At 40.5% G+C, this 26,721-nt stretch overlaps 2 protein-coding genes across 8 annotated transcripts in view; one reads left to right on the top strand and one right to left on the bottom strand.

Annotated features, from left to right (window-relative positions):
* LOC307025932 (polycystin-1-like protein 1) overlaps positions 1-25,867 on the top strand; it is a 28,016-nt gene extending 2,149 nt beyond the window's left edge. For 2 of the 4 annotated variants that reach the window (XM_079660935.1, XM_079660938.1), the window contains 7 exons: positions 15,300-15,406; positions 15,533-15,632; positions 16,210-16,383; positions 16,473-16,507; positions 16,589-16,707; positions 23,160-23,264; positions 23,629-25,867. In XM_079660935.1, coding sequence (XP_079517061.1) covers positions 15,300-15,406; positions 15,533-15,632; positions 16,210-16,383; positions 16,473-16,507; positions 16,589-16,655 — 483 coding nt within the window. In that variant the 3' untranslated portion in view covers positions 16,656-16,707; positions 23,160-23,264; positions 23,629-25,867. Of the gene's footprint in view, positions 1-15,299; positions 15,407-15,532; positions 15,633-16,209; positions 16,384-16,472; positions 16,508-16,588; positions 16,708-16,839; positions 17,543-23,159; positions 23,265-23,628 lie in introns of those variants that run through there. The other 2 variants (XM_079660936.1, XM_079660937.1) reach the window with 2 other exon arrangements.
* On the bottom strand, positions 1,105-15,205 carry LOC307025931 (uncharacterized protein). Of its 4 annotated transcripts, XM_079660931.1 has the most exons (13): positions 14,718-15,205; positions 14,462-14,524; positions 14,235-14,276; positions 13,938-14,000; positions 13,712-13,753; positions 13,432-13,494; positions 13,225-13,287; positions 3,233-3,274; positions 2,937-2,999; positions 2,743-2,784; positions 2,147-2,209; positions 1,839-1,967; positions 1,105-1,432 (listed from the first exon to the last, which is right to left on the bottom strand). In XM_079660931.1, the coding sequence occupies exons 1-13, from the start codon at positions 14,962-14,964 to the stop codon at positions 1,149-1,151; spliced, it is 1,206 nt and encodes a 401-aa protein (XP_079517057.1). In that variant the 5' UTR covers positions 14,965-15,205; the 3' UTR covers positions 1,105-1,148. The 4 variants fall into 4 exon arrangements, with proteins under 4 accessions (XP_079517057.1, XP_079517058.1, XP_079517059.1 ...); XM_079660932.1 differs by lacking the exons at positions 13,432-13,494; positions 13,712-13,753 and having other exon boundaries at positions 1,134-1,432; positions 14,718-14,979; XM_079660933.1 differs by lacking the exons at positions 1,105-1,432; positions 1,839-1,967; positions 2,147-2,209; ... (1 more) ...; positions 2,937-2,999; positions 3,233-3,274 and adding exons at positions 10,717-11,054; positions 11,364-11,492; positions 13,005-13,067 and having other exon boundaries at positions 14,718-15,169.
* Positions 25,868-26,721: the final 854 nt, after the last annotated feature.

The raw sequence follows: 26,721 nt of genomic DNA, 5'->3' as shown, positions 1-26,721 counted from the left end.
ATAAAGATAACACCATTAAACAGTTACACAACATAACAGAAATAATATCGATAGCAGCATCCCTAGCAACCAGCTTGGTAACAATGAAAACGTTGTATGGACACAATTTCCTGAAGTATTCTTCGTAATAACTAGCAAACTAAAGATCATGTACATCCACTGCACACATAATCTGAAATAACAACTCATATTTCTCGCATCAAATGACATCAAAACGCATTTTAATGGCCAAACTAACCTTAAAATAGGCATTTTCCACCGAGAATAAAACGAAGGTCGGCCATTTTTTTTTTTTTTTTCTGCGGGGAGAAATTTGAAGATCATGTGACATAGACGCCAGCCATTGGAAAAAAACGTGTTTTTGTAGAAATACTACGTCCCAAGTTGTGGACCAACGTAGTTATTACACCTTTAGATGTGAGACTGGGTTGAGCACCCCCTGCTGCTCCTTTGTAGTCTGTCATTGTGCCAAAAGACAATGCGGCCATCTTCACCGGCGCATAATCCACACTAGGGACAGTGTAAAATTGAAGCTGCAGCCTACATTGTTAGGGTTGTTCTTATCGGTGTTGGTGTTCACATCTTACACTCTTAGTGTTGGTATAATAACACTGTGATAGTGTTATATTGTCAACACTTTGGAAAGTGTTAATTTAATACTTTGCTCGTGGTTTCTATATAAACTCTTTCATAGTGTTAAAATTAACTACATGGGTGTTGAATTTTAGATTTCAAATTTGCTGTGTAATCAAACAGGTGAACCTAAAAATGTAACATATGACTAGAAATATACTTCAGTTAGATTTTAATCATAGGATTTTCTAGGGGTGCCAATAATTGTGGCACATATGTTTTGGAGAAACATATTTAAAGTCAACATTTTTCTTTGTTTCAATAATTTTACTTCAGTGAAAAGGTTAGATTTTTGTGAATATTTTTTAGAGAAATATCATGAGGAAAAAGAATAAAGAAATGTTTTGCATCTTGTTTTGCTCATTTTTACTAAAGGGGTGCCAATAATTCTGGAGGGCACTGTAACTATGTTCATGTAACCAAGCAAACACAAACATTATATTAATAGAGTCAACACACTAATTTATTAATATGTAATGTTGAAACGTAATGCAGTGGGTGTTTTAGAGTGGGCTTCACAGAGGAAAAAGTAGAAATCCACTGAAAATGATGCGATTATGCGAATCATCCCGAACGCCGTTGTTGGAGGGCAGAACGATGTAGACGACATCTCCCTTCTCCAGCTGAAGAACCATTGAGTTAGACGCAGAGGTCACGCCAGATCTATCAATGTAATCTGAAAGCCTCATCTTTCGCTGGTTGTTGTGATATAATACAACAGAGGTATAAGTTGATCTGCGGCTCTCCCACATGTTGAATCTGAAGTAGTAGACTCCTCCGACGGGGGCTGTGAAGATACCTGCATCAGAGGAGAAGGTCAGTGAGGGGAGATGTTTCTGGAGCTTCAGCAGGACTTAAGGATGGGTTTTTTAAATAAGGAGCATGTAGGAGCTCTTGACTTGGTTCTACTTTCTACCATGATCCATTGTAGGAAAACTAAGAGATGTTTTAATGGTTTCATTAAGAACGTGTGTGTGTGTGTGTGTGTGTGTGTGTGTGTGTGTGTGTGTGTGTGTGTGTGTGTGTGTGTGTGTGTGTGTGTGTGTGTGTGTGTGTGTGTGTGTGTGTGTGTGTGTGTGTGTGTGTGTGTGTGTGTGTGTGTGTGTGTGTGTGTGTGTGTGTGTGTGTGTGTGTGTGTGTGTGTGTGTGTGTGTGTGTGTGTGTGTGTGTGTGTGTGTGTGTGTGTGTGTGTGTGTGTGTGGTACCTGTAGTTGGGCTGTAGGCCTGGCCGATATTGGTGAAGACTTTACTGAACTTCAGTGTGAGATCAGTCTTGAAGGGTCCGACTGATCCTGAATCAGTGAGACCGGCTGAGAACGCCACCTGAGGACGGTCTGTGAGAAAGAGGAGGATGCACACAGAGAGATGAGAACTCATTAACAAACTGTCTATTAAACTAAAAAAGAATGGTTTAGATGCTGACAGCCAGCAGAGATTGATATTTAATATTCTCCTCAGTATACCAGTTCCTTTCTTTAAACAACATTTTGACTCTTCATAATCTGTTTCTTACCTGCGTTCTCTCTCTGGAGCTCCTCCACCTCCTTTTCACTGGAGCTCATTCTGCCCTCTAGAGCTGAACAAATGAAAAAGTTTAAAAATATGGTCAACATTTATTTTCAGTTTTTGTCACTTTTACACATCACACATTTTTATGAAAAACAACAACCTTGTTTGTCATTTCTCCCATCGTTCTTTTAACATATTATATTATAATAACATTAAAATATAGCAATATTTACATTAAATGTACATATACCCGTATAAATAACATAGAATAAAATGAAATATGTGCAGTGCAGATATAAGAGGTATCTTTGTGTGCAATGTGCAACCTTTAGACGGCTGTGCAGGACTAACGGTAATGAAAGGAACAACATATTGTTTGCATTGTGTGGAGTAATGTAATGCATAGAGTCGATGCTGAGGGTCAGTGGGGGTCCCGGGCCTTGCTAATGAGGCAGGGGAGGGGATCCTACCTGTGCTCCTCTTCTCATTATCAGATCAAAACCGTACGTTATATCTTATCAGTATGTTCATCTGATTGTCTCCTTTCTCACTTTTGTGTTTTATTTTTTTAATTCTTATTTGGTTACTCTGTGCTCCTACCTGTGCTCTTATTCTCCCTTACTGTGACTCGAGCCAGAAGATCTGCAATAAAGAGAAGGAGCAGGTTAACAGCTAACCACAAAATATCTCATCAATATGTTGAATTTGTTTCTGTGAAATATATCTTTCACTTCTCTTTTCTCTCTTTTTGGTTGTACACAAAAACATTTTATTTTTTAATAATAGTTTCTTACGTGCGTTCTCTCTCTGGAGCTCCTCCACCTGCTTTTCACTGGAGCTCATCCTGGCCTCTAAAACTGTTTAAAAAGTTTAAAAATTGTAAAAAATAAATGATGGTCAACATTTGTCTTCAGTTTTTGTAATTTTTACAAACCGTGCATTCAAGAATTTTTCTACCATACTGACATTTTCATTTTAAAATGTTCGCTAGACCGCTTTCTTGCCTTTTAAATATGGGAACAAATGTACAATTGTTATGAAAAGACAACAAATCTTCTCGATGTTTTCTTTGATTACTTTGTGATCCTACCTGTGCTCTTATTCTCACTTGCTGTGACTCGAGCCAGAAGATCTGCAATGCAAAAAGCAGCTCATTATCTGACAAACAACCACACATGATATCTTATCAGTATGTTCATCTGATTTTGTTCACCTTTCTTTAACACTTTTGTATTTTACAAAAAAACATGTCTTTGTATCAACATGTCCCTTTTTATGATGTTTATGTAACTTACCTGCATTCGCTCTCTGGAGCTCAGCCCAGACGTCAGTGCTCATCTGGGTCTGACTGCTGCTCTGATCGAGGGCTGCTTTCACTCCTTGGATATCAAACTCCCGCTCTTCCTTCCCTTTCCCCCCTCCATCCTCACCCTGAGCCCCCGTCCAGAGCAGACAGAGCAGCAACGCCAGAAAAACTGCAGCTCTCGTCATTCTGAAATATCGCTGTTCAGACAGAGAAGTGAGACACGTCTCACTCTGTTCCCGTCTTTATATCTGCGTTAAACAGGTCACTGGCAAGGCCATGAGAATCCAGCAGATGGCTTTGATAACAAATGTGAAATACATCCAAACGTCCCGGGACATCTTACTGATAGTAAAGGGCAAACAACTTGAATTCTGTTCTTTTAAAACAAGTGTATTATTCCTGATTCTTCTATATCGCTTTTTTTTTTTGCCTATTTATTTGAAAAATAATTGTCCACAGTAGAGGTTATAATTTCCATCTTGTGCTCTGTACATCCAATGGTGGCAACATTACTTATGGTAGTCAAAATCAGCTCACCAAGAGAGCAAATATGGCCACTTTCTGGTTAAAACTGCCATCATTGATTCTGAAAATCCCCCCAAAACCACTACAAATCGGCCACATAATTGTTTTACTTTTGTTTACATATGCTCTTAAGCCCCACGGACCCGGTTCCGGGGCCGAAATCGCTTCATTTGCAGGAAACAACGTCTAAGGAACCTTAATATTGAATAAACTATGAATATTTTATATCCATATAACGGGGAAAAACTCATTTAACTGATCTTTTTCACTTTTTTTTTTTTTAAAACACACAATGCTAACACTGACCCTCTGAATTAGCCCCGAACGAAACATGCTAACCTATTACTGCACCGAAAATCACTCCTAGCTCCCTTATTACTTATCCTAGCTGAACATCCAACACATTGTTTATGATTGTAAAGACACAGAATCTAACGGTGCCCACCTCAACACTGAAAGATACAAACTTGCGACGTTATCAACAAAAACGTACAAATAACATGTGATAGGTAGCCTAAAATGCTAACATGGCTTACCTTTGTCTTTGTCTGGTCAAAACTGGTCTTCAATGGCATTAAAACGATAAAAACGATGCTTTAGTTAATCCATAGGTTAATATCCAATGTGGCTGTTTCCCCTTTGAAATGTTCTGATAATCCATAAGCAATAAAACTGCAATTCCGTTTTCAAATATCAGAGCAGGGATATTCCTACGTTCTGCAGAAGATTGCATACGAAAAGACGCAATCTTTTTTTTTAACATGAGTGTGTGCGGGACGATTTCCCTTCGATTTTATTGGCTCTAACGGTCAGGAAGAGATGTCACATGTCAAAATCGAGCAAGGGGGGCCAGAGATAAGGAACATCCACCCAAATGCCCCCAGAAGAGGTTTTTTTTGCTAAATCGGTCCAAAAAGGTCAAATTTCACTTGTTTTGCATCAATCTTGATACAGGGTACTTATTATATGTTGTACTTTGGATTCCTAAAGCTTTTAGTCTACTAACCCATCATCCATCCAAGGTTAGTTTTCCCTATAAGCACAAAATATGTTTTGGACGGACACTATAATTTACAGTTTTTTACCATGTTCAATCGGAATTTTCTTTAAAATAAAAAACATCTATATTGATTCTGACTTTTTTTAATCCAACTCACAGGTGTATCATTGCTTTGAGAAACAATATTATTAATTTAACCCTTTTAGAAGGGAAGATATGGTCATTTGTTCTGGGAATGTCATTTTCGAGCCTGAAACCTGAAAAACCTTCTTGGGGCTTAACAGGTCACCAGCATTTTACTGCAAATACTGTTACCTACGTCACTACTTTAAATAAAGAGATCCTTCACCTTAATGTTCGTGCAACCTGTCAATGCAAGCATGTTTTTTAGTTCATGCATCACATTTGCCTATCTGTTTTTAAAAGCATTTTGACAAGCAAGTCATTCTTGTCTAATAACTTAAGAGCTATTTTTATACTTGTTTTTATTCAAATGTCAAAAATAATAAACCAATAACAGACATAAATATTTAAATAAAACAGGTTGCTTAAGAAAAATACATTAAATTTGTCAAATAATTTCTAGTTATATACAGTATAAAGATACTTGGCGCATCTCATTAATTTCAGGGACATTAAGTGGAGTTTTTATGGAAGTAGCATGTGAGAATAGTTGAGGGCTTTTTTTGTGCAAAAATGTGCTTCATTTGAGAGTATATAAGTTTAAGGGAATACTATGGATGTTAGTTTCCAAATGCTAGGTATCTAACATTATATAAACACAACATATTGACATTAGGGGTACATATACAGAGTTATACAAATATAATAAAGTAAGGAAATAAAACAGGTTTAATTTCAAGTAAAATATTTATCAAACACACACTTGGTTTGTATTGCCTTTTTATTTTTAATATGTAATAGTGCTGCATTAAAACTCAGTCCAGTTCTTGTGAATGTGACATTTTCCCAAAAATAAAATTAGTTTAAAGTTTATTAAAAAGTCCTGAAGACCATGGCTGAAGTCGAATAGTCCAAAAATCAGCTCCTATCGTCTATTCCTTGACCTCTGTGTGAAACGTCACGGGGTTAAGGGATAGTGGATAGGAGAATTCAAAAGGACTTAGGAGAAGAGTTTGAGAATCCGACTGCACTTACACTATCAAAGTATTTACGATGCGCCAGCGGACGTCATGAATGTGTGTCTGCTGCTGTGGGGAAACCATAGATATATATAAACATTTATGTTTCATATAGCCTATATATATCTATGGGGGAAACTATGGAAACTACAGTTTTCTATACAGCGGAGTGAACGTGGATGTTTAATAAGAACGACGGACTACTGTAAAACGCATCTAGAGACTTTGGACCATGCTTTATGAGCGGGGACAACAGAGAAACATAAATTCTTCATGGCCAAAGTTGCAATTGAAATAAAAAAGGAAAGTGAAACTTATGCTCTTCACCCTCTCCCTCCGGTCCACATTAATACAAATGATCCCAATACGTATGATTGTATGAAAAGATCTTAAAATCAATACAAATGCATTTATTATAAACGTTAGTCCTTAACATCTATCACTGTGTATATGACCATTAAACATCTTTTAAAAGTTGAACAAACCCCACACAGCTCAGTAAAGACTGTGAAATGTTGACTTTATTTGATGATTTCAGTAAAAACTAACGTTCATATTTCTCTTTTTGATTATAATACTGATGAACGTTCAAAACAAAGCACTTTGGAAACTTACCACATACGTTTTAAAATGCTTAATAAGCACCGTAACTTTCATGATATCATTTCTCGGTCATAATTGGTTGTTTCCGTGAACGGCCGAATATCCCCTTGCAATAAATGCTGCGGCCGCAAGGCATTGTGGGGCAGAATTTTCAAATTGATTTCGTAAAGGAAGATCCAGTGTTTCCTAAGCTAAAGGAGGTTACAAAGGAAGCTACACTGAACATCAACTTTGCCTCCTTATTACACTCACCCCTACTTTAGTGGGAACAATGAGTCTGCGTCTTTGATGCGCACAGGCGGATGATGCGGGGATCAGAGTCCTGCATCGGGTCGGGTACCCGACGGGTGACCTGCAAAAAAAGTGATTTGCGGGTGGTAACAAAATAAATCTGGGTTCGGTTCTGGGTAAAGCAAAGAAGATGCGGGTCGGGTCGCAGGTGTTGCATAATAAATATATTTAAATAATAATAATTGAATGTTTAAAGATTCCTCAGACCTCTCCCCCGCGGGACCGCGCATAATCATAACAACTGCACCGCATCAATCTGCTGCTGAGCGCGCTACATACGAAATGGCTGAGGTGAAGCTGTCTAGCGGAGAAAACAGCATTGTAAACATTCATACACAAACATATACTGTAAGTATATATGGCAAGCAACCAGGTGAATGAAGACATTTTATTTTTTTCTGGGATTGTGGATATGACAGATAATTTGGAGGAGTGTCTCTGTTTTTTATGTTATATATTTTTCATATCTGTGTCATGCAGTGTGGGTCTCACTTCTGTAGTCAGGACACAGACTGTAGAGGGCTCTTTGGTCTGGACTTGGTCTCAGTTTAGGGGGTTTGGACAACAACAGCACTGCTAAAGTGTTTCTCGTATAGCTGTGCAATTAATCATATTTTAATCGCAATTACGATTATGGCTTGCAACGATAACGAAAACAGCATAATTGACAAAATACGATTATTTTTGCTGGGTGCGCATTCGCCCCTCCCTAAAAGCCCACTCGGCCACGTGGGAGTAACATGTGTTGGGATTGTTCAGCGCAAGCGAAGATGTCAGAACAAGAGCAGCAACTCGTTAAAAAGAAGGATAAAACTATTTCCACTATTTGGAAGTACTTTGGCTTTCAGGAGTCCGACGTGGAGCAAAACAAAGTGCAGTGCAGGATTTGTTACCAGGTTGTGTTGGCACCACACACTAACACAACCAATCTCTTTAATCATCTGAAATACAACCACAAAGTGCAATACGACCGGGCAATAATACAACAAAAAGCAGACCAAAAAGCAAATGCTGGAGATTGGAACAGTACTTCGGCGGCACTCGATGACGTAGCATCCTTGAAATACTGGCTTGGAAGCCAGTATCCTGGAGATTGAGAAACGGCCACAGAGATATTACAGGTGCCATTACATTTCACATCGCTAAAGATATGTGCCCAGTTAGCGCCGTTAGCAACCAGGGCTTTAAGCAACTTGTCAACACATTGGACAAGCGTTACGCGATGCCGTCTCAGTATTATTTCAGCAGGTCTGCGCTGCCTGCGCTATATGACAAATGCCGTGGGGAAGTTGAGAGAGATGTGGCTTCAGCTGACTACTTTGCGACCACAACGGACCTATGGTCTAGCCCAGGGGTGCCCAACCAGTCGATCGATCGCAGGGAGATTCCCAGTCGATCGCGAGATGTGTCTAAAAATAGAACAACAATATTCTGTTTTATCGTTAATGTTGTAGTGCCGAGAGACGGGAGTCGGAGGCGGGGTATCGAAGGTACAAGCTAGACTTTTATTAAGCATCTGCAAACACATGTAAACACTTCAAGCCCGGGAAGCAAAGACCGGCGGAAACAGGAAGTCCGGCTCACTCAAATGTCCGTGCAGAACAATACCCCAACCCATAGGTCCGTGGGTGAATAATGTCAATCACCACAATATCCTGTAACATAATCTTCCTGTGCCAGAATAATGCACTTGAACGCATCGAAGCTTTGTGATTGGCCGTCGTCACCCCATGTGTCGGGGCGTGGATGGTGAGCAGTGGACACTAGTTAGCTGACGTTGTCCGTGTCAACAGGAGTGACAGGCCGTTTCTCAATCTCGAGGATACTGGCTCCCAAGCCAATATTTCAAGGATGCTACGTCATTGAGTGCCGCCGAAGTACTGTTCCAATCTGCAGCATACTTGGAATTCCACCGAGGCCGCATCCATGGTTTGGGGGAAATGTTTAGGCTGCACATGGTTAGACTTCACGTCCTTAAAATCCCCACAATGCTTTGCGCACGGACCAATTTCAAAAACCCTTGCGGAGAATGGCTGAACCGATGCAGCACACATGTAAATGTAAGTATGTAGTGGCGTAGAACATGTGTTGGTAAATATGTTACTTTGTTACATTTGTTATCACCAAAAATGTGTTCCGTGAAAGTAAAACAAGTTCATAATTAGATAGACATCGTGAGGTATTTATTTTCGGTACAGTTTATGTTGAAACCGTTAGAGAGAGTGGCACACTTGTTAGCCTGTTCCATTCTTCTTCGTTTTCCGAAGCCGTGGCTTGGAAGCATACTTGCTTCATTTCTGAAGGAAGTGACTTGGAAGTACGCGACTATCAAGCCAGCATCCTCGCGATTGAGAAACGGCCACAGTCCGCACACACACAAGACCGCAATTATAGCAGAAGCAAAAAAAAACTAAATATATAATTTTCACTCCGAGTGGGAGGATGATTATTCATCTATTTATCTATATTATCTATTCCAATTCAAAGTCCATCTGTCTCATCTGCAATGCGAGTGTGGCTTTATCGAAGAAGGGTAATTTAGGAGCGGTATTTCAAAACAGTGCACAAACGCTACAAGACGGAATTCCCTCCTAATTCTGCCCTATGCTCCCAAAAGGGGAGGGGCCTGAAAGGACAGCTAGGGTCTTCAGTACAGGTGGCAATATTGTCACCTGCCTGCGCTCAGACCATGTAAACAGGCTGGTGTCTCTTGCAAAAAATCTTTAAGAGATGACATGAGCAGCCCTACCAGCATTTGCCATGGTGGCCAGAACATTTTTATTTGGTCTTAAATTGTAGTTAAACATTTATTTCCTGTTATTTCTGGACCATGACGGTTGGCCAGCCTTCAACGTTTAACTGAGTGGAATATGTTGAATATCCATCCATCCATCCATCCATCTTCTCCCGCTTATCCGTGGTCGGGTCGCGGAGGTAGCAGTTCCAGCAGAGAGCCCCAAACTTTCTTTTCCCTGGCCACATCAACCAGCTCTGACTGGGGGGTCCCAAGGCGCTCCCAGGCCAGCGAAGAGATATAATCCCTCCACCTGGTTCTAGGTCTACCCCTCGGTCTCTTCCCAGCTGGACGTGCCTGGAACACCTCCCTAGGGAGGCGCCCAGGTGGCATCCTAACTAGGTGCCCGAACCACCTCAACTGGCTCCTTTCGACGCGAAGGAGGAGCGGTTCAACTCCGAGTCCCTCCCGGATGACCGAACTTCTCACCTTATCCCTAAGGGAGACACCAGCCACCCTGCGGAGAAAACCCATCTCGGTCGCTTGTATCCTCGATCTCGTTCTTTCGGTCATGACCGTTCTTTCGGTCATGAAATGTTGAATATGTTTTACCAAAATGTTGGAGTTGCAGTGCACTGCAACATATTTGATTTAATTTATTTTGGTCTAATTTCTTTTATTTATCATATTAATATATGTTTAGTATGATTTTGGAAGTGCGCTCCAACATATATGTTGATCTTGTTTATTGGTAAAATATTATTTGTTTTAAAGTTCAATAAATGGTCAATGAATAATCGTCAAAATAATCGTGATATCAATTATTGACCCAAATAATCGTGATTATGATTTTTGCCATAATCGCACAGCCCTAGTGTCCGTAGAAAACATTGTTATGGTAATGAATGCCTCTTGTTCATGTAACCAAGCAAACATAAACACAAACAATTATACAAATTGAGTCAACACAGTTATTTATTAATATGTAATGTTGAAACTTAATGCAGTGGGTGTTTTACAGTGGGCTTCACAGAGGAAAGAGTAGAAATCCACTGAAAATGATGCGATTATAAGAATCATCATAAACGCCGTAGCCGGTGGAGAGAACGATGTAGACGACATCTCCCTTCTCCAGCTGAAGAACCATTGAGTTAGACGCAGAGGCATAGCCAAGTTTATCATTGTAATCTTGAAGCCGCATCTTTCTTTGGTCGTTGTGATAGAAGTCAACAAAGGTGTGTGTTGAAGTGCGGATCTCCCACATGTTGATTCTGAAGTAGTATACTCCTCTGACGGGGGCTGTGAAGATACCTGCATCAGAGGAGAAGGTCAGTGAGGGGAGATGTTTCTGGAGCTTCAGCAGGACTTAAGGATGGGTTTTTTAAATAAGGAGCATGTAGGAGCTCTTGACTTGGTTCTACTTGTGTGTGTGTGTGTGTGTGTGTGTGTGTGTGTGTGTGTGTGTGTGTGTGTGTGTGTGTGTGTGTGTGTGTGTGTGTGTGTGTGTGTGTGTGTGTGTGTGTGTGTGTGTGTGTGTGTGTGTGTGTGTGTGTGTGTGTGTGTGTGTGTGTGTGTGTGTGTGTGTGTGTGTGTGTGTGAGTGTGTGAGAGAGTGTGGTACCTGTAGTTGGGCTGTAGGCCTGGCCGATATTGGTGAAGACTTTACTGAACTTCAGTGTGATATCAGTGTTGAAGGGTCCGACTGATCCTGCATCAGTGAGACCGGCTGAGAACGCCACCTGCGGACGGTCTGTTAGAAAGAGGAGGATGCTCACAGAGAGATGAGAAATCATTAACAATCGGAACATCTATCAAAACCTGTTGAACCCCATCCTCCCGGCGAAAAACGCATCATCTGCAAGCAACAGTGTCTGAGGGCTTCTTAATATTTAATAAACTATGAATGTGTTATATCCATGTAACGGGAAGAAACTCAGCTAACTGATCAATTTATTTATTTTTTTGCAAAAAAAACCACAAAGCTAACGCTGAGCTTCTGAATTAGCCACGAGCGAAAAAATGCTAACTGTGGTTGCACATAAACTCACTCATAACACTCTTATTACTTAGCGTAGCTGCACATCCAACATCTCGACTAGCATCGTAAGAAGACACAGAATCGATCGGTACCCACATCATCACTCCATGATAAGAACTCGAAACTTTATAAACAAAAACAGACATCACAACACATGGCGCTAGGGTAGCAACAATGGTAATATCTCTTACCTTCGTTGTTGTCTGATCAAAAGTTGCCTTTAATGGCATTAAAACGATAAAAACGCTGCTGAAGGTTGATCCATAGGTTAATCCAATGTGTCTGTGTAACTTTGAAATGATTTCTGATCATCCATAAGCAATAAACCTACTTTTCCATTTTCAGATGTCAGAGCGTGAGAGACATCTGAACACACACACACACACACACACACACACACACACACACACACACACACACACACACACACACACACACACACACACACACGGAGATGTGTAACTCTTAGTTTTCCTACAATGGATCATGGTAGAAAGTACAACCAAGTACTCTGGGCAAAACTGCATGCGCAAAGCCCCCACTTTTTTTTGCTAACGTGTGGTGTGTATGTGGAAATTCCCCTTCGATTCTATTGGCTCTAACGGTTAAAAAGAGATGTCAATCACCAAAATCGACCAATGGGTTCCAGAGAAACGGCAAAAACGCCCATTTCCACCCAAATGACCCCAGAGGTGGAGTTTTTTTGCTAAACCTCTCTCAAAAGGTCAAATGCCACTTGTTTTGCATCAATCTTGATACAGGGTACTTTTTATATGTTGTACTTTGGATTCCTAAAGCTTTTAGTCTATCATACAATCATCCAAGGGTAGTTTTCACTATAGTAAAAGATATTTTTTGGACGGACATTATAATTTACAGTTTTTTACTATGTTCAATCTGAATTTTCTTTCAAATAAAAAACATCTATATTGATTCTGACTTTTCTACATCCAACTCACAGGTTTATCATTACTTAGAAAAAAGGTTATTCATTTCCCCCTTTTATGGTCATTTGTTCTGGAAATGTCATTTTCCTGAAAAAGACCTGAAAAACAGGCTTGGGGTCTAACAGGTTAAAAAAAACTCTTGACAATACTTAACCACACTGCATAGTTTCAATGCAGTCATTAGGATACTGATAGCCAGCAGAGTTTGACATTTGCTGCTATACCAGTTCTATTCTTATACAATACTTTGACTCTTCATAATAGTTTCTGGTCTTACCTGCGTTCTCTCTCTGGAGCTCCTCCACCTGCTTTTCACTGGAGCTCATCCTGTTCTCTAGAGCTGAACAAGTTTAAAATCTTTATAGTAAAATATAGTTTTCATCCTCAGTTTATTTCAGTTTCTGTCATCACATATTACCTGTTTTCTCTTTTAAATTCACCATCTGTTTTTTACATCAAGCCAATCTATATATTTTTTGCGAGTTTCTGTTTCTTACCTGCGTTCTCTCTCTGGAGCTCCTCCACCTCCTTTTCACTGGAGCTCATCCTGGACTCTAAAGCTGAACAAATGTGACATTTTTATAGTAAAATATAGTTTTCATCCTCAGTTCATTTCAGTTTCCATTATTCACACATCACATATTAGAAAGTTTGAAACATGTTTTCTACACACTAAAGAGTTCACTTTAACTCAGATAGCTTACCTGCGTTCTCTCTCTGGAGCTCCTCCTGCTCCTTTTCACTGGAGCTCATTCTGGCCTCTAGAACTGAACACATTTTAAAATTGTAAAAAAATAAATGATGGTCAACATTTGTCGTCAGTTTTTGTCCTTTTTATAAACCTAAAACATTTAAAAATGTTCAATTTCAAATTTTCTCTGGACCACTTTTTTGACTTTTAAAAATGGGAACACATTTACAGTTGTTGTGAAAAAACTACTTTTAATTTTCTCCATTTTTCCTTTGATTACTTTGTACTCCTACCTGTGCTCTTATTCTCACTTGCTGTGACTCGAGCCAGAAGATCTGCAATCAAGAGAAAAATTAGGTTAACAGCTGATAAACAACCTCAAAATATCTCATTAATATGTTAGTACTATTTCTGTTAAACATATAATTGACTTCTCTTTGCTCACTTTTAAATTCACCATCTGTTCTTTTACATAAAACAGCCAATCGTTATGTTATTTATGATGTTTCTGTTTCTTACCTGCGTTCTCTCTCTGGAGCTCCTCCACCTCCTTTTCACTGGAGCTCATTCTGGACTCTAAAGCTGAACAAGTTTAACATTGTTTCAGTCAAACAAAGTTATAGTCTCTTATTTTCAATTGAACTATTGCAGATCTTATTTTAAAAGACTGTTCTACCATTCAATAATATTCACTTTTCAAATTCACTGGAATATTTAGTTGCCTTTAAAACTGCAAACAAATCCAACGTTTTCATAGAAAAATACAATTATATTTGTAATTTCTCCGATTCTTCTTTGATTACTTTGTACTCCTACCTGTGCTCTTATTCTCACTTGCTGTGACTCGAGCCAGAAGATCTGCAATAAAGAGAAAAATCAAGTTAACAGCTGATAAACAACCTCAAAATATCTCATCAATATGTTAGTATTATTTCTGTTAAACATATAAAGTACTTCTCTTTTCTCACTTTTAAATTCACCATCTGTTGTTTTACATCAAACAACCAATCTATATATATATTTATGATGTTTCTGTTTCTTACCTGCCTTCTCTCTCTGGAGCTCCTCCACCTCCTTCTCACTGGAGCTCATCTTGGCCTCTAAAGCTGAACACATATTGAGTTTTTTATTCGGATCATACTAAATGTTACTCTGGAGCTTGACCCAGTAGGGAAACTTTCAAACATTAACTGTATATCTAAATCTAAGATATTATCATCATTGGTGTCAGTGATGATGATTGCATGTATCAGTGCAGCGTGAGGTGGCTCTCAGTGTGTGTTACGTCAGCTGTGTCACCTGTGTTGTCTTGCTCCAGCCTCTGGATCTTGATCCTGTGTTCGATGGCCATGTCTCTGATCTCCTTCAGCTCAGCCAAGACGTCAGTGCTCACCTGGGTCTGACTGCTGCTCTGATCGAGGGCCGCTTTCAATCCTTGGATATCAAACTCCCCCTCTTTCTTCCCTGTCCCCCCTCCATTCTCACCCTGAGCCCCCGTCCAGAGCAGACAGAGCAGCAACGCCAGAAAAACTGCAGCTCTTCTCATTCTGAAATATCGCTGTTCAGACAGAGAGGTGAGACACGTCTCGCTCTGGTCCCGTCTTTATATCCACGTGAAACAGGTCACTGGCAAGGCACGTGAGAATCCAGCAGATGTCTTTGATTACACATATAAAAATAATCCAAACGTCCCTGGACATCTTACTGATAGTAAAGGGGAAACAACAACTTGAATTCTGTCCTTTTAAAACAAGTGTATTATTTCTGATTTTTCTATATCGCTCTTTGATTTGTGATTAGACCTTGTTTTCCTTGACTTGTATTAAACTAAGCTACCCCAAATGATCTGATATTTAAAGGAAACCTCTATGTGTTTAACAGGTGTACATGGTGCTCAAAGGGGAAGATGGTTTCTCACAAACAAGAGAACTCCATGTCCCAGGATGCACTCTGTTCAGGAGGAACTCTCAAGACACCTTTATCATCAGGTGAAATCCAAAGTCTCCACATAAAGTCAATACACAGATGCGTTTAACATCAGTCTCACATCATTATTGAGCTGCTTTGAATTGTTTTTGCTCATTTAAAAAGGCGGTCTGTCTCTAACCCCACAGTGCAGCCGACAGCCTGGGCCCTGTGTGGGGGGTGCACATCTGGCACGACAACTCTGGACCCTCCCCGAGCTGGAACATCAAACACCTGGATGTGTCCGAGGTAAATAATTTTTCTCTGTGAAGGTATAATCCAAAAAACGGAGAAAAACTCTCGACGTATTTCCTGTGGGTGAATTACGGCAGTATGTCACAACAGTAGAACTACAGTATATAAACATCAGTTTACAAACTGTTGCACAATTTAATTTATCCTGTAACTGCTTCACAAACACGTGCAATTTCTCCTCACTATTTTAGACCGTTCTGCATGAACAGTTCTGACATTTTTGCAGTCGTGTTTGCAAAAATATATATGAGCATACGACTGGATAAATAAGAGTTGGATTGTACCGCAAGTTTGTTGAGAGGTTTTTTTTAAATCATTCAATAATTTTTTTTAATGTTCGAAATGGATTTGTTTTGGACTTTCCTTTTGAATATGGTTTGTTTTCCTTCTGCTTCTTAATAACCCAGTTGAGCAGACGGCAGCTGAAGGGACGTGCGTGGCTCTTTGTGGCGGGTGGAGAGGATTCTGGGAAAATGCACTCGTGGTGGAATAGGCTTTTTTAAGGTACAGGGTCCTCATACACATACACTCAGATACAAAAAACAAATATTAATATCTTCCCCCCTTGCAGACGCTGAGTCTCAAGCTATCAGACTATTTGGCCGATTCCCACATCTGGATATCTTTGTACAGCTGCCCCTACCCCAACGCGTTCACACACACTCAGAGACTGTGTGTGTGCCTGCTGCTTCTGCTGGGATATGCATGTGTCAGCACACTGATCATATCACAAATGGATGACCAGGTTTGTTAATAAAACCTATAAAGGTTCATATTTAGAGCCCCAAGAGTGTCCAAAATATTTTAACGCTGATCCGTTGTTTGCCCTTCCAGTTTGGCTGTGTAGAAGAGGCTCTTACCTTGAACAGGTGATAGTCCGACTCTATTTTATTCTCTTTTCATTTATTCTTTCTCTATTTAAATCTAAAGGCATGATGTGTGTTTAACAGCTGCTCGGAGCTCGGCAGCGAGTCAGGTTTCTCAATCTCGTGCGCCCGCCGACTCCAGCAGAGCTGAGGAAAACCAGAGGGAAGAAACGAAGAGAGACACTGATCCAGAACTCTCTCAGGTTCGTCTTTGTTTGCAACCGTTTCTAAGGGATTTAAAGGTCTTCTATTATACTGTTTCTCATCAATGTATTATAGGTCTCAGATATATACAAAACATGTCTCTTACCTCATTCACACCAACGGTGTTTCAGGGCCGGTTCGGAGCTGGAGCTTGAAACGGTTACGTCATGACGCAAACAATGACGCAATGACGCAGCACCAGTCGGACTCTGGGCGGTGTGAAAAGAGCCGGAGTTAAACCAAAGAACCGGTTCTGAACCTGAAAAGCTCTAGCACGGAGCTTGAACCGGAGTGGTGTTGGTGTGAATGAGGTATCTGAAGTGTTTGGCTCCAAATACCAAACAGATCATTGCAGCATCCCATAATCCCCTCTGTTTCAGCTCTGTTTCTAAAGTGCTGGACAAAACGTGTGAGTATCATCAACATTTGTTTGCCACAGGTCTGATTTTCTGGAATAGGTCAAAAGCCAATTTGAAAAATCCCTTAGACTTTTATTTGAGGGAACCATTGCGATGCTAACATGCTAACATCCCAGTTTGCTAACAAACAGACGTCATCCCTGCACCGCTCTATTACAAAAGGACCTATAAGGCTTGTTGTCCTCTGTCTATAACCCGTAATGATTCAATATAAACTATACCAGTAATTTCAATCGTACTAACGGCCCGTCCACACAGCGGCGTGCGTTGACGCTTCACCATTCAATTTGAATGGGGTGACGTCACTTTTTGCCGAACTGCATTTTGGGAAGCGACGCGTTGCTGGCGTTGCTGGCGTTGCTGGCGTTGCTGGCGTTGCTGGCGTTGCTGGCGTTGCTGGCGTTGCTGGCGTTGCTGGCGTTGCTGGCGTTGCTCGCTTCAAAATTTGAGCAATGTTCAACTTTTGGCGCCTCGGCAGAAGCGTCAGCCAATGAAATCCCGTTTATGCAAATCTGCCAGTACAAGCGCTAGCCAATCAAACCACGTGTATGCTGGGAGAGACTACGCAGGTCATTTTCCTCATATTCCCAAAAATTGAGGAAAATTCATTGTAGCGGTAGTGAATCACCCGGTGCTGTATGATCAGTGTCTGTTCATCTACCGGGATACAAACCGGAGGAGCCAGGCATGGAGGGAGGTGGCAGAGACATCGGGTGAAACTGGTAGGTTTTCGCCTGTTTGGGGATTTTATATCCAGTTTACTTCGTTTTAATATTGCTATTGCTTTGTATGTCGGGGGCGGGAGATTCATGTGATTGGTTGTTGGTCGCGTTGCTCACAAAAAATCCCCAAGTTTCAGATACGCCCACCGCCAAGCGTCAACGCACGCCGCTGTGTGGACGGGCCCGTAAGGGTGTGTTTTATTTCTAGTTACCTCTTAATAACAAATGTTAATTACCCCCATACGTCCCTGTACTTCTTCCACTCTACCAACCAGTAGCAGGTATTTCTAATTGGTACCCAATATGTACAAAACATTTACAAACTGTTATTTGAAATATGACTAATTCAAAACGTTTGATAGTGATGTATCAAACCAAATAGCTTTAATATTGGAGCATCATCCTTCAGACGCCTGGTGTACCACAACGATGTAAAACGATATAGTGATATTTAATGCTTCAAACACGATTATATTTGAGTGAAATAGTGCAAAAATTAATTAAAATCAACTGATCCGTATATAATGTCAGTATTTTTTAAGTGTGTCTAAGTAGAAACAAACACACAAATAAGGCACTTATAATAAAGAATTATATATTTTATATTAATAAAGACAGAAAAGACATAAGACAGAAGCGTGTGACTTTGACTCAAAACAACATCAGGAACAATTAAAACAAATTAAATGTTTGCATTGTGTAACTGTAAACACCACAAACAGCACAACATTTATTCTGCCTATAAAGTCATAAAGTGGGACAAATTAATTACATTTTACTACGAAATCACATGTGACCTTAACGGAATCACATGTGACCTTAACGGAATCACATGTGACCTTAACGGAATTACATATTCATAGTTCAGAGTAGAATCTATGACCTCATCACATGACATCTCAGTTCAGAGTAGAATCTATGACCTCATCACATGACATCACAGATGGCTTTCAAGTTGACATAGCGAGAGCTCTGAAGTGCAGGCATTCTTCAGTTCTTCAGTTCAGAGCGGTGAGTGGTACACGTATTCAGTCGGAGCAAACTAACTTCACAGTTTTCTTGACAAAACACGTATTACGTAGATTTGTATTCCTACGCACAACACAAGTCCACAGACAGCGCCATGGATAGAACAAAGTCAGACCAGAGCAGCAAGGAGACATCCCACAGCCAGGACGATGAGAGTCTCCTGCAGTTTGACGCAGAGACCGTCAAACTGCTCGTGATGAGAGGAGATGAACTCTTTGAGTGTGTGACAGCCTGTGAGGAAAGATACGGCGCTCTGGAGGAAAGCTACAGCGCTCTGGAGGAGGAGATGGAAGCTAAAGAGGCTCGACACAAGCAGCAGCTGGACGAGAACCTGGTGACCATAAACCTGCTGAAAAGAAGAGAGGAAGAACTCCTTCAGAGCCAGGAGAAGTCCACCAAGGACCTGGCTGAGAAACAACAGAGCTGGGAGGGTGGAAAACAAGGCATGAAGTATGTAGTGGACGAGAGAAACTACCATGCCGCTAGAAACCACACCTTGGAGACGGAAAAACAAAAGATGGAATGGAAAGTGAAAGGGGTGATGAAGCACAACAGTCAGCAGACCTTTCGAATCCACACCTTGGAGAAGGAAGTCCAAAAGTTGGTGCTCCAGTTGAAGAAGCAGGGAGAAAAGATCTCTGAAGACCAACAACCGATGGAGGCCAAACTAAAAGAGGTGTCTCAGGAAAAGGACGACCTGGCTAAGAAGAACCTGAGCTGTGAGACTGAGCTCAAACAGGTGGAGGCCAAACTAAAGCAGGTGGAGAAGGAGAACGAGGATCTGGCAAAGAAGAACACAAGCTGGGAGACGGATGTCCAACAGCTGAAAGACCAGATGAGAGAGAAGGAGGAAAAGTTCTCTGAAGATTTGGCCAAAAAACACCTGAGCTGGGAGACTGGGTTAAAACAGGTGGAGGCTAAATGCAAACAGGTGGAGAAGCAAAATAATCATTTGGCCAAGATCAACAAAAGCTGGGAGACGGATGTCCAACAGCTCAAAGACAAAATGAGAGAGCAGGAGGAAAAGTTCTCAGAAGACCTGGTCGAAAAACAACAGAGCTGGGATACCAAGGCCAGTTCGATGGAGACCGAAATAAAAGAGGTCGCTCAGGAGAAGGAAGACCCGGCTCAGACACTTCAGAGCCAGGCGACTGAATTCAAAGACATTCAGGCTCAGTTACATCAGGCCGAGGACGAGAACAACCTGAGCTGGGAGACACAAGTCCAGCAGCTTGAGGAGGAGATGAAGGAGAAGTGCTCCAAAGACCTGAGCCAGAAACACCAGAGCTGGGAGGCCACGGTTCATCTGATGGAGACTCAACTGAAGGAGGCGAAGGAGGAGAGGGACGACCTCGCTCAGACTCGACTGAGCTGGGAGACTAAAGAGAAGCAGATGGAGGACGAGAGGACACTTCTGGAGGACCTCTGTCTTCACATGAAGAATAAGAGCAGAGGATTCTTCGCTCGCAGGAGGGCGACTGAGGAAAGGGACGCCATTTTGCAGAAAATGCTACGCAAGATGCAAGAGAAGGAGATGAGAAAGAAAGCAAGGGGGGAGAAAGAGGAGAAGGAGGAGGCTGGACGTCAGTAGCTGCCTTTTCCTCTCCTCTTCTCCTCCTCCATTTCCCCTCACCTCCTTCCTCCTTCCTCACCCCCTCCTGCCTTCCCCTTGTCATACTCAGGGTTTTCTCCTGGAGCTCAGGTTTTCCCACAATCTGTATAATGGATGTAAAAAAACTCACTATTAAGTCCCTCCCCCTTTTACTGTGCCTCCTTCCTGCTATCTCACCTTACTCCATCCTTACCTCCTTCCTCCATACTTCCCCTCACTTCAGCCCAAACTCTCTCCTCCATTTCACTCACCTCTTCCTACATCACCCTCTCTTCCCATTTTCATATTTAGTGTTTTTTAGTTGTATTTAGACTTCATTTTAAAATAAAATGTTGATTAAATGTATTCTGTGTGTGCCTCACTGTGTAAACGTATACAGTATATATTCATTACTGTATGACATGTTGGTTACTAAAGTACCAGTATCTGTTCTATTTGTGATTTAAACAACTTTGAATTTAATAAATACAAGAACAATAGAAGACGTTTGTGCAGATTGTTCTTTCATTTTGGGGTTCAATTACATTGTTTTGTTTTTGTTGTTTTTCAAAAATGTGTTGATTTCATATGAGCTCTTAAAGTGTTCAAAGCTCAGGGTTTACATTTAAACGTTATTTAAAGTTCCCCTATTATACTGTTCTTCAGGTCTCAGATATATACAGAACATGTCTTGTAATGATACAGAAACAGGAAGAGTCTGTTGAAGACTCAGGAGAACATTGAGGAAGCTGGTCAGGAGACTGAGTCTGAAAAGGGAGTTGAGGAAACTTGCAACATAGTGAGCCTCCTTCTCCGTCCCCAGTAACTGAAGCACCAGATCTGAGAAAATCCACAAGACATAGAAAACCACCTGACAGACTTATAGAACAATAAACTGTTGACATGCAGTTATAAGTGACTTTAATAAAAGAGCATGGTTGACATTTATTTGATATGTGTGTCAAAGGTTTTGTTAACAATAGATCTTTTATTTAGAGTAAATAGCAAGTTAAAAACTGCTATACTTTCTTTACAGTATGTTTAGACATTTTGAATGTTTAAAATGTTTACATTTGAAGACTGTACGTTCCAGAAGCTTTATAATTAAGAAATGTGTTATACTGACCTGTTTGGAAAGGGGATGTAATGATAGGTGTTTATGCCTCGTTACAATGCATATATGTTAACACTAGGCGGCAGTATAACATCTATGGACATAGATGTTAGCAGAACAAGAGGTGAAGTGACTCATTAGCATGTTGGCTAATAAAGTTGGCTAGTAACGCTAGTCTAAAGATTCAAGAAGATGTCTTATTTATAAGAACATTACATGTCTCTGATTGGCTGAAACACCAAACAGAAATCCCATAATCCCCTCTGTTTCAGCCCTGTTTGAAAAGTGCTGATTCTCTGTCTGTTACTTTAGATGAAAATAAGGAGCCCCTCCCCACGCCCCTCTGAGAGAGATTTGGTTAAAAAGAACTCAATGGTGCTCTAGGAGGAGATTCAGGTGATAAGGTGTGGGGGGGGTTACCTTGGTTGCTGATAATGGTTACTCAAGCCAAAAAATCGTCATGACATCATAAAGTGGCCAAAATCTGATCAGCTCATTTTCAGACAGGTTTTTATCGAAATGGATCAGTACAAAAAGAGATAGAATCTTTGACCCTGAAACTTTCAGAGTCTCTTTACACAGAGGGGTCACATGTTGATGTAGAAGAGACATGAACACGTGGATTTTGCATAATAGGTGAGCTTTAAAGCTCTTGCACCAACTCCCCCCTAGAGAGTGCTGTTTTAACACATATTGACCCATACTGTATGTGTCCAGTAATGCAAAATGTGTCAAGGCTCTGAATTATTACCTTAAGAGATTGATTAATTGTTCATCATCGATTTTAACCTTTAGTTTATGGTTTTGTTCTGACCGCTCAGGTCTCCAGTGTGACTCTCGTACCAGAGAGTCTTCTCTCGTTCTGGTCTGGGATCAGATCATCCTCTCACAAACAAACCAAAGACTCGGTGCCTCCAGGGACTTTTGGTCAGAGTGCTTCATTCGGCTTAGGCCACACAAAGTGAGAAACAGACACATGGTGGGGAGGACACTGGAAAGCATGCTGCTCCAAAAACAAGTTGTTTTCACCTGAAATAACTACAACAATCTGCCAATAGAACAAGTGTAAATTTGCTTGGTAAGATTTCTTAAAATAAGAAGGGATATTTAGATGAATCAGATCTTGTAACAAGTAAGAGTACAAAAGTATTATCATCAAAAATATAGCTAAAGTATAGCGACAGTAAAAGTAGTCATTGTGCAGATTGGTCCATTTCAGAATAATAGATATGATATGTTTTATAATGATTGATCATTAAAGTGTTCTCAAAGCTGGTAAAGGTGCAGCTAGTTTGAATGACTTTGTATACTAAGCTTGTGAATTTACTCCAGGTGGAACTAAAGTCTGATTTAAGACCTGATTATATTTCACATCATTCATCCACATCTGTAAAGTAACTAAAGGTATTAAATACATGAAGTGGAGTAAAATTACAATATTCACCAGGTGTCCAATTTCTTTCTATAACGAGTAAAACTGTGGCTGGCGTTCGCTCACTGGTGAGAATGAAACCCTTGTCGAGCTCGGGAGGATCTTGCTTTTAATTTTCATCATGTGCTTCTTCCTCTCCTCCAGCTCCTCTTCCTCGTCCTGTTTCTGCTGCAACTCTGTCGTCAAGTGTACGCTGTAGGGGAGCAAGGGCTGATGGGATACTGGAGGACTCCCTGCAATTGGCTGGAAGTGAGTCTACTACATAAGCATTAACACACACAGGCAAACATATAACAATCAACACAGTATGACATTTTTTTGGCTTGCACACAACTTTAAGACACAGTAAACACACAGAGACACACACACACACACACACACACACACACACACACACACACACACACACACACACACACACACACACACACACTTGGCCACACACCAATGCACACAAGATCACAATGACCTATCTGACAGGGTAAAGTAACCTGCGGCTCTTAAACCAACATGCCTGTGGAAGGTCACAGCATGGTTTCAACTTTAAAATAATCTACCTGTGTATGCTTTGACTGCTGTAGAAATATAACTCTCTCTCTCTCTCTGTTTGCAGGTCAGTTTGCTGACTGTGTATTTAGTGTACTATATTTATTACATCGCTCCGTTATCGCCCTGGAGGTTGTGGAGCTGCTGGTCAAACACAGCTACAGAGGGCATGTGGATGTCAGCCTACTGGCAACATGGGAACAAGTGAGACGGAAAAAACAATATTTAATGTTGAGAAAACAGCTCACTGCTACTCCTGCTTTAGTTTGAAATGAAGCTTCCCTTGAAAAAAAAGAGCCTCATCTTTAGGGGGGATAATCACACTTTACATAATTACAATGTTACTTTAAAGGTAAATACTGAATGAAAGCCCAACTTTGAGGGTTAGAAATCCCTAACAGGTCATGGTGTCAGATATTAAAATGAAAGTAATTATTGAAAGGCATTATAATCCAAGTTATCAAGTGCTCTACATGGCTAAAAAGAGAACAGGAAGAGAGGAGGAATGCACTACAGTGTGGGAGAGGTGGCGACCATAGTGGAAATAAAACTGTGAACCAAGGCGTAGTCATGAAGCTAAAAAGTTATTTATTGACCAACGTTTAACTGAATGAATGACATAAAATCAAACAATTACAAGATTTTTATATATGGAATAAAACACGCAAAAGTAATTTCTAAAAGAAGAAGAATAATATTTGCTAAAAGACATGTTGGTAATAAACTAGTGGGCTCACATTAAGAAGCTTTTTGAGAAGTGATTTAAAGGATTCTACTGTTTTGCTTCACAGTGTATTCGATCTCTGCGTGGCGTTACACTCCCCACCCAAAGTCAAATGCTTCAATCTGGTGCACTTTGAGCAGAATTAGACTAGATCTAGGGGGTACAACTCTAAAACACCCATATTAAAAAGATCGGTTTACATTTTAATTACAAATAAGTATGTGAACATAACCAATAACCTACCATAGCCAATAACAAATACATGTAACGTATTTTATTTTTGTTGTTCATTCATATCTTATTTTACCAGTTAACATTTATTTATTCATGAATTTTTTTTAATATCTCCAGTTTTAAAGGATATTTTTGGTTTACTAGTATACATTGGAATGATTTCAAACCTGTCGTTATTTATCCTAATAATTATAAAGGAGTGCCTTGGAAATATTTGTTTACATAAATTGTGACCAAACCGTTTGAGACACAGTGAGATAACTTAGACTAAAGTGAACTAACTGATCTAAACCCTCAGAGTCCTTTACCGCACTGAGCTGTAGTTATCAGCCTAAATCCAACAACAATCCGCGGTACAGATGCGCGCCCTCTCTCTCTCTCTCTTGCTCGCTCGGAGGCTCGATCGCACTTCGGCTGTGAGCTGCGGGCGCCTGATAAGTCAACACCCCCCACTTTCATCACTTACAGCGCCCATCGTACAGGGCAAATGCAAAATGTTGCCGGCCCGGCGTGCAAAGGCTGTTTACTTTATTCAATTATTAATGTAAATGTATTACATCAAGGGCAAAAAATTAGGCAGAATAAAAAATAATGATAATATCCGGCACCGGCCCACCGGGAAAACTTTTGCCTGATTCTGCATCACCAGGTCCGAGCTTGAACTGGAGGACATGCCGTTTCTCCAGCAGAGAAACCAAAGGGGAGGCTGTCCCTTCTCTGACGTTGTTGTGGGATTGGATAATTCACAACAACCAGGAACAAGAGCCGGAGAAAACGCAAAAGACCAAGAGCTCCAGACTTATTTAAAGACACAGAACTACCCGTCCCGCCCAGATGATGCACGTATCATCAGGGTTTGGACAGAAGATGTTCTGCAGAAGCAAAGTGAGCCATGGATAGAAATCAATGATACAACTCAGGCCCCACAGACTGAGATGGTGGTGGAGGTGCTGGTCCACGAGGAGCCTGGCAGGGTAGAGCCAGATCAATAAGTGATGGAGATGTGGCTGAAAATCTGCAAGTATTACAAGAAAACAAGATCTACGGGGTCTGTATTTCCTGTTCTGTTAAGATTAACAACTCTATGTGACCAACATGTTTCTGCAAATACTGTTACCTGGGTCACTAGTTTAAACAAAGAGATCCTTTAAGGTTCGTGCAACCTGTCAATGCATGCAAGTATTTAAGCATCACATTTTCCTGTATCTGTTTTTAATAGCATTTTGACAAGCAAGTCATTGGTGTCTTACTATATTATATATATATGAACTCAAGACCTATTTTTACTTGTTTTATTCAAATGTCAAAAATAATAAACCAATAACAGACATACATATATAAATAAAACAGATTGCTTAAGAAAAATACATTCAATTCGTCAAATCATTTCTAGTTATATACAGTATAGAGATATTTGGCACATCTCATTAATTTCAGGGACATTAAGTGGAGTTTTTATGGAAGTAGCATGTGAGAATAGTTGAGGGCTTTTTTTGTGCAAATATGTGCTTCATTTGAGAGTATGTAAGTTTAAGGGAATACTCATTTCAAACCTTTATTTATCCAGGTGTATCCCATTGAGATCATTGATCTCTTTTTCAAGGGAGACCTGCTCAAGTAGGTTCCACATGAAACATAAAAATAAACAGTACAACAAAAGGACATCTTACAGCATCATTACAGGGATTACAATTTACATAACTATCCACATGAACAGGTACCAACAGCTTCCGATTGAGTAGCATCCAACCGAGCTTTAAAAACATTTAGTGGCACCAGATTGCTCAGCTTCCATTCCTTTTGCAGACTATTCCAAGACAGTGGAGCTACGCATCTAAATGCTATCTTCCCTAAGACAGCCCTAGCAGTTGGCACATTTAATAAAAACACAGCATGCGATCTCAGGCAGTAGCCACTTACAATTCGTCGTGAGATCAGGGAGCAGATGTAGGATGGAAGTTTCCCTAACATGGCTTTGTATATGGGTTAATGCTTTACAGTTTGTCACAAATCTCAGTGCACTGTGATACGCAGCATCTAACTTGACCAGGCAATTGGCAGGTGCATTCATATACATCAGATCACCATAGTCCAGCACAGGTCAAAAGGTCACAGTGACTAGCCTTTTCCTGGCCTCAAGTGAGAAACAGGACTCGTTCCTGTAGAAGAAACCTAGCCTAACCCTCAGCTTTTTAAGCAGGT

This window comes from Notothenia rossii (genome assembly GCF_949606895.1).
Source record: "Notothenia rossii genome assembly, chromosome: 12".
Taxonomy (NCBI): domain Eukaryota; kingdom Metazoa; phylum Chordata; class Actinopteri; order Perciformes; family Nototheniidae; genus Notothenia; species Notothenia rossii.
Note: the sequence above shows the minus strand (reverse complement) of the source record. Positions and strands in the feature narration are given on the sequence as shown.

Coding starts and splice junctions, on each gene's coding strand:
- LOC307025931 (XM_079660931.1), bottom strand. CDS start 14,964: ATGAGAAGAGCTGCAGTTTTTCTGGCGTTGCTGCTCTGTCTGCTCTGG. Junction 3,000..3,232: donor AAGTGAGAATAAGAGCACAG/GTAGGATCACAA, acceptor CTTTTTAAACAG/TTTTAGAGGCCAGGATGAGC. Junction 2,210..2,742: donor AAGGGAGAATAAGAGCACAG/GTAGGAGCACAG, acceptor TCATTTGTTCAG/CTCTAGAGGGCAGAATGAGC.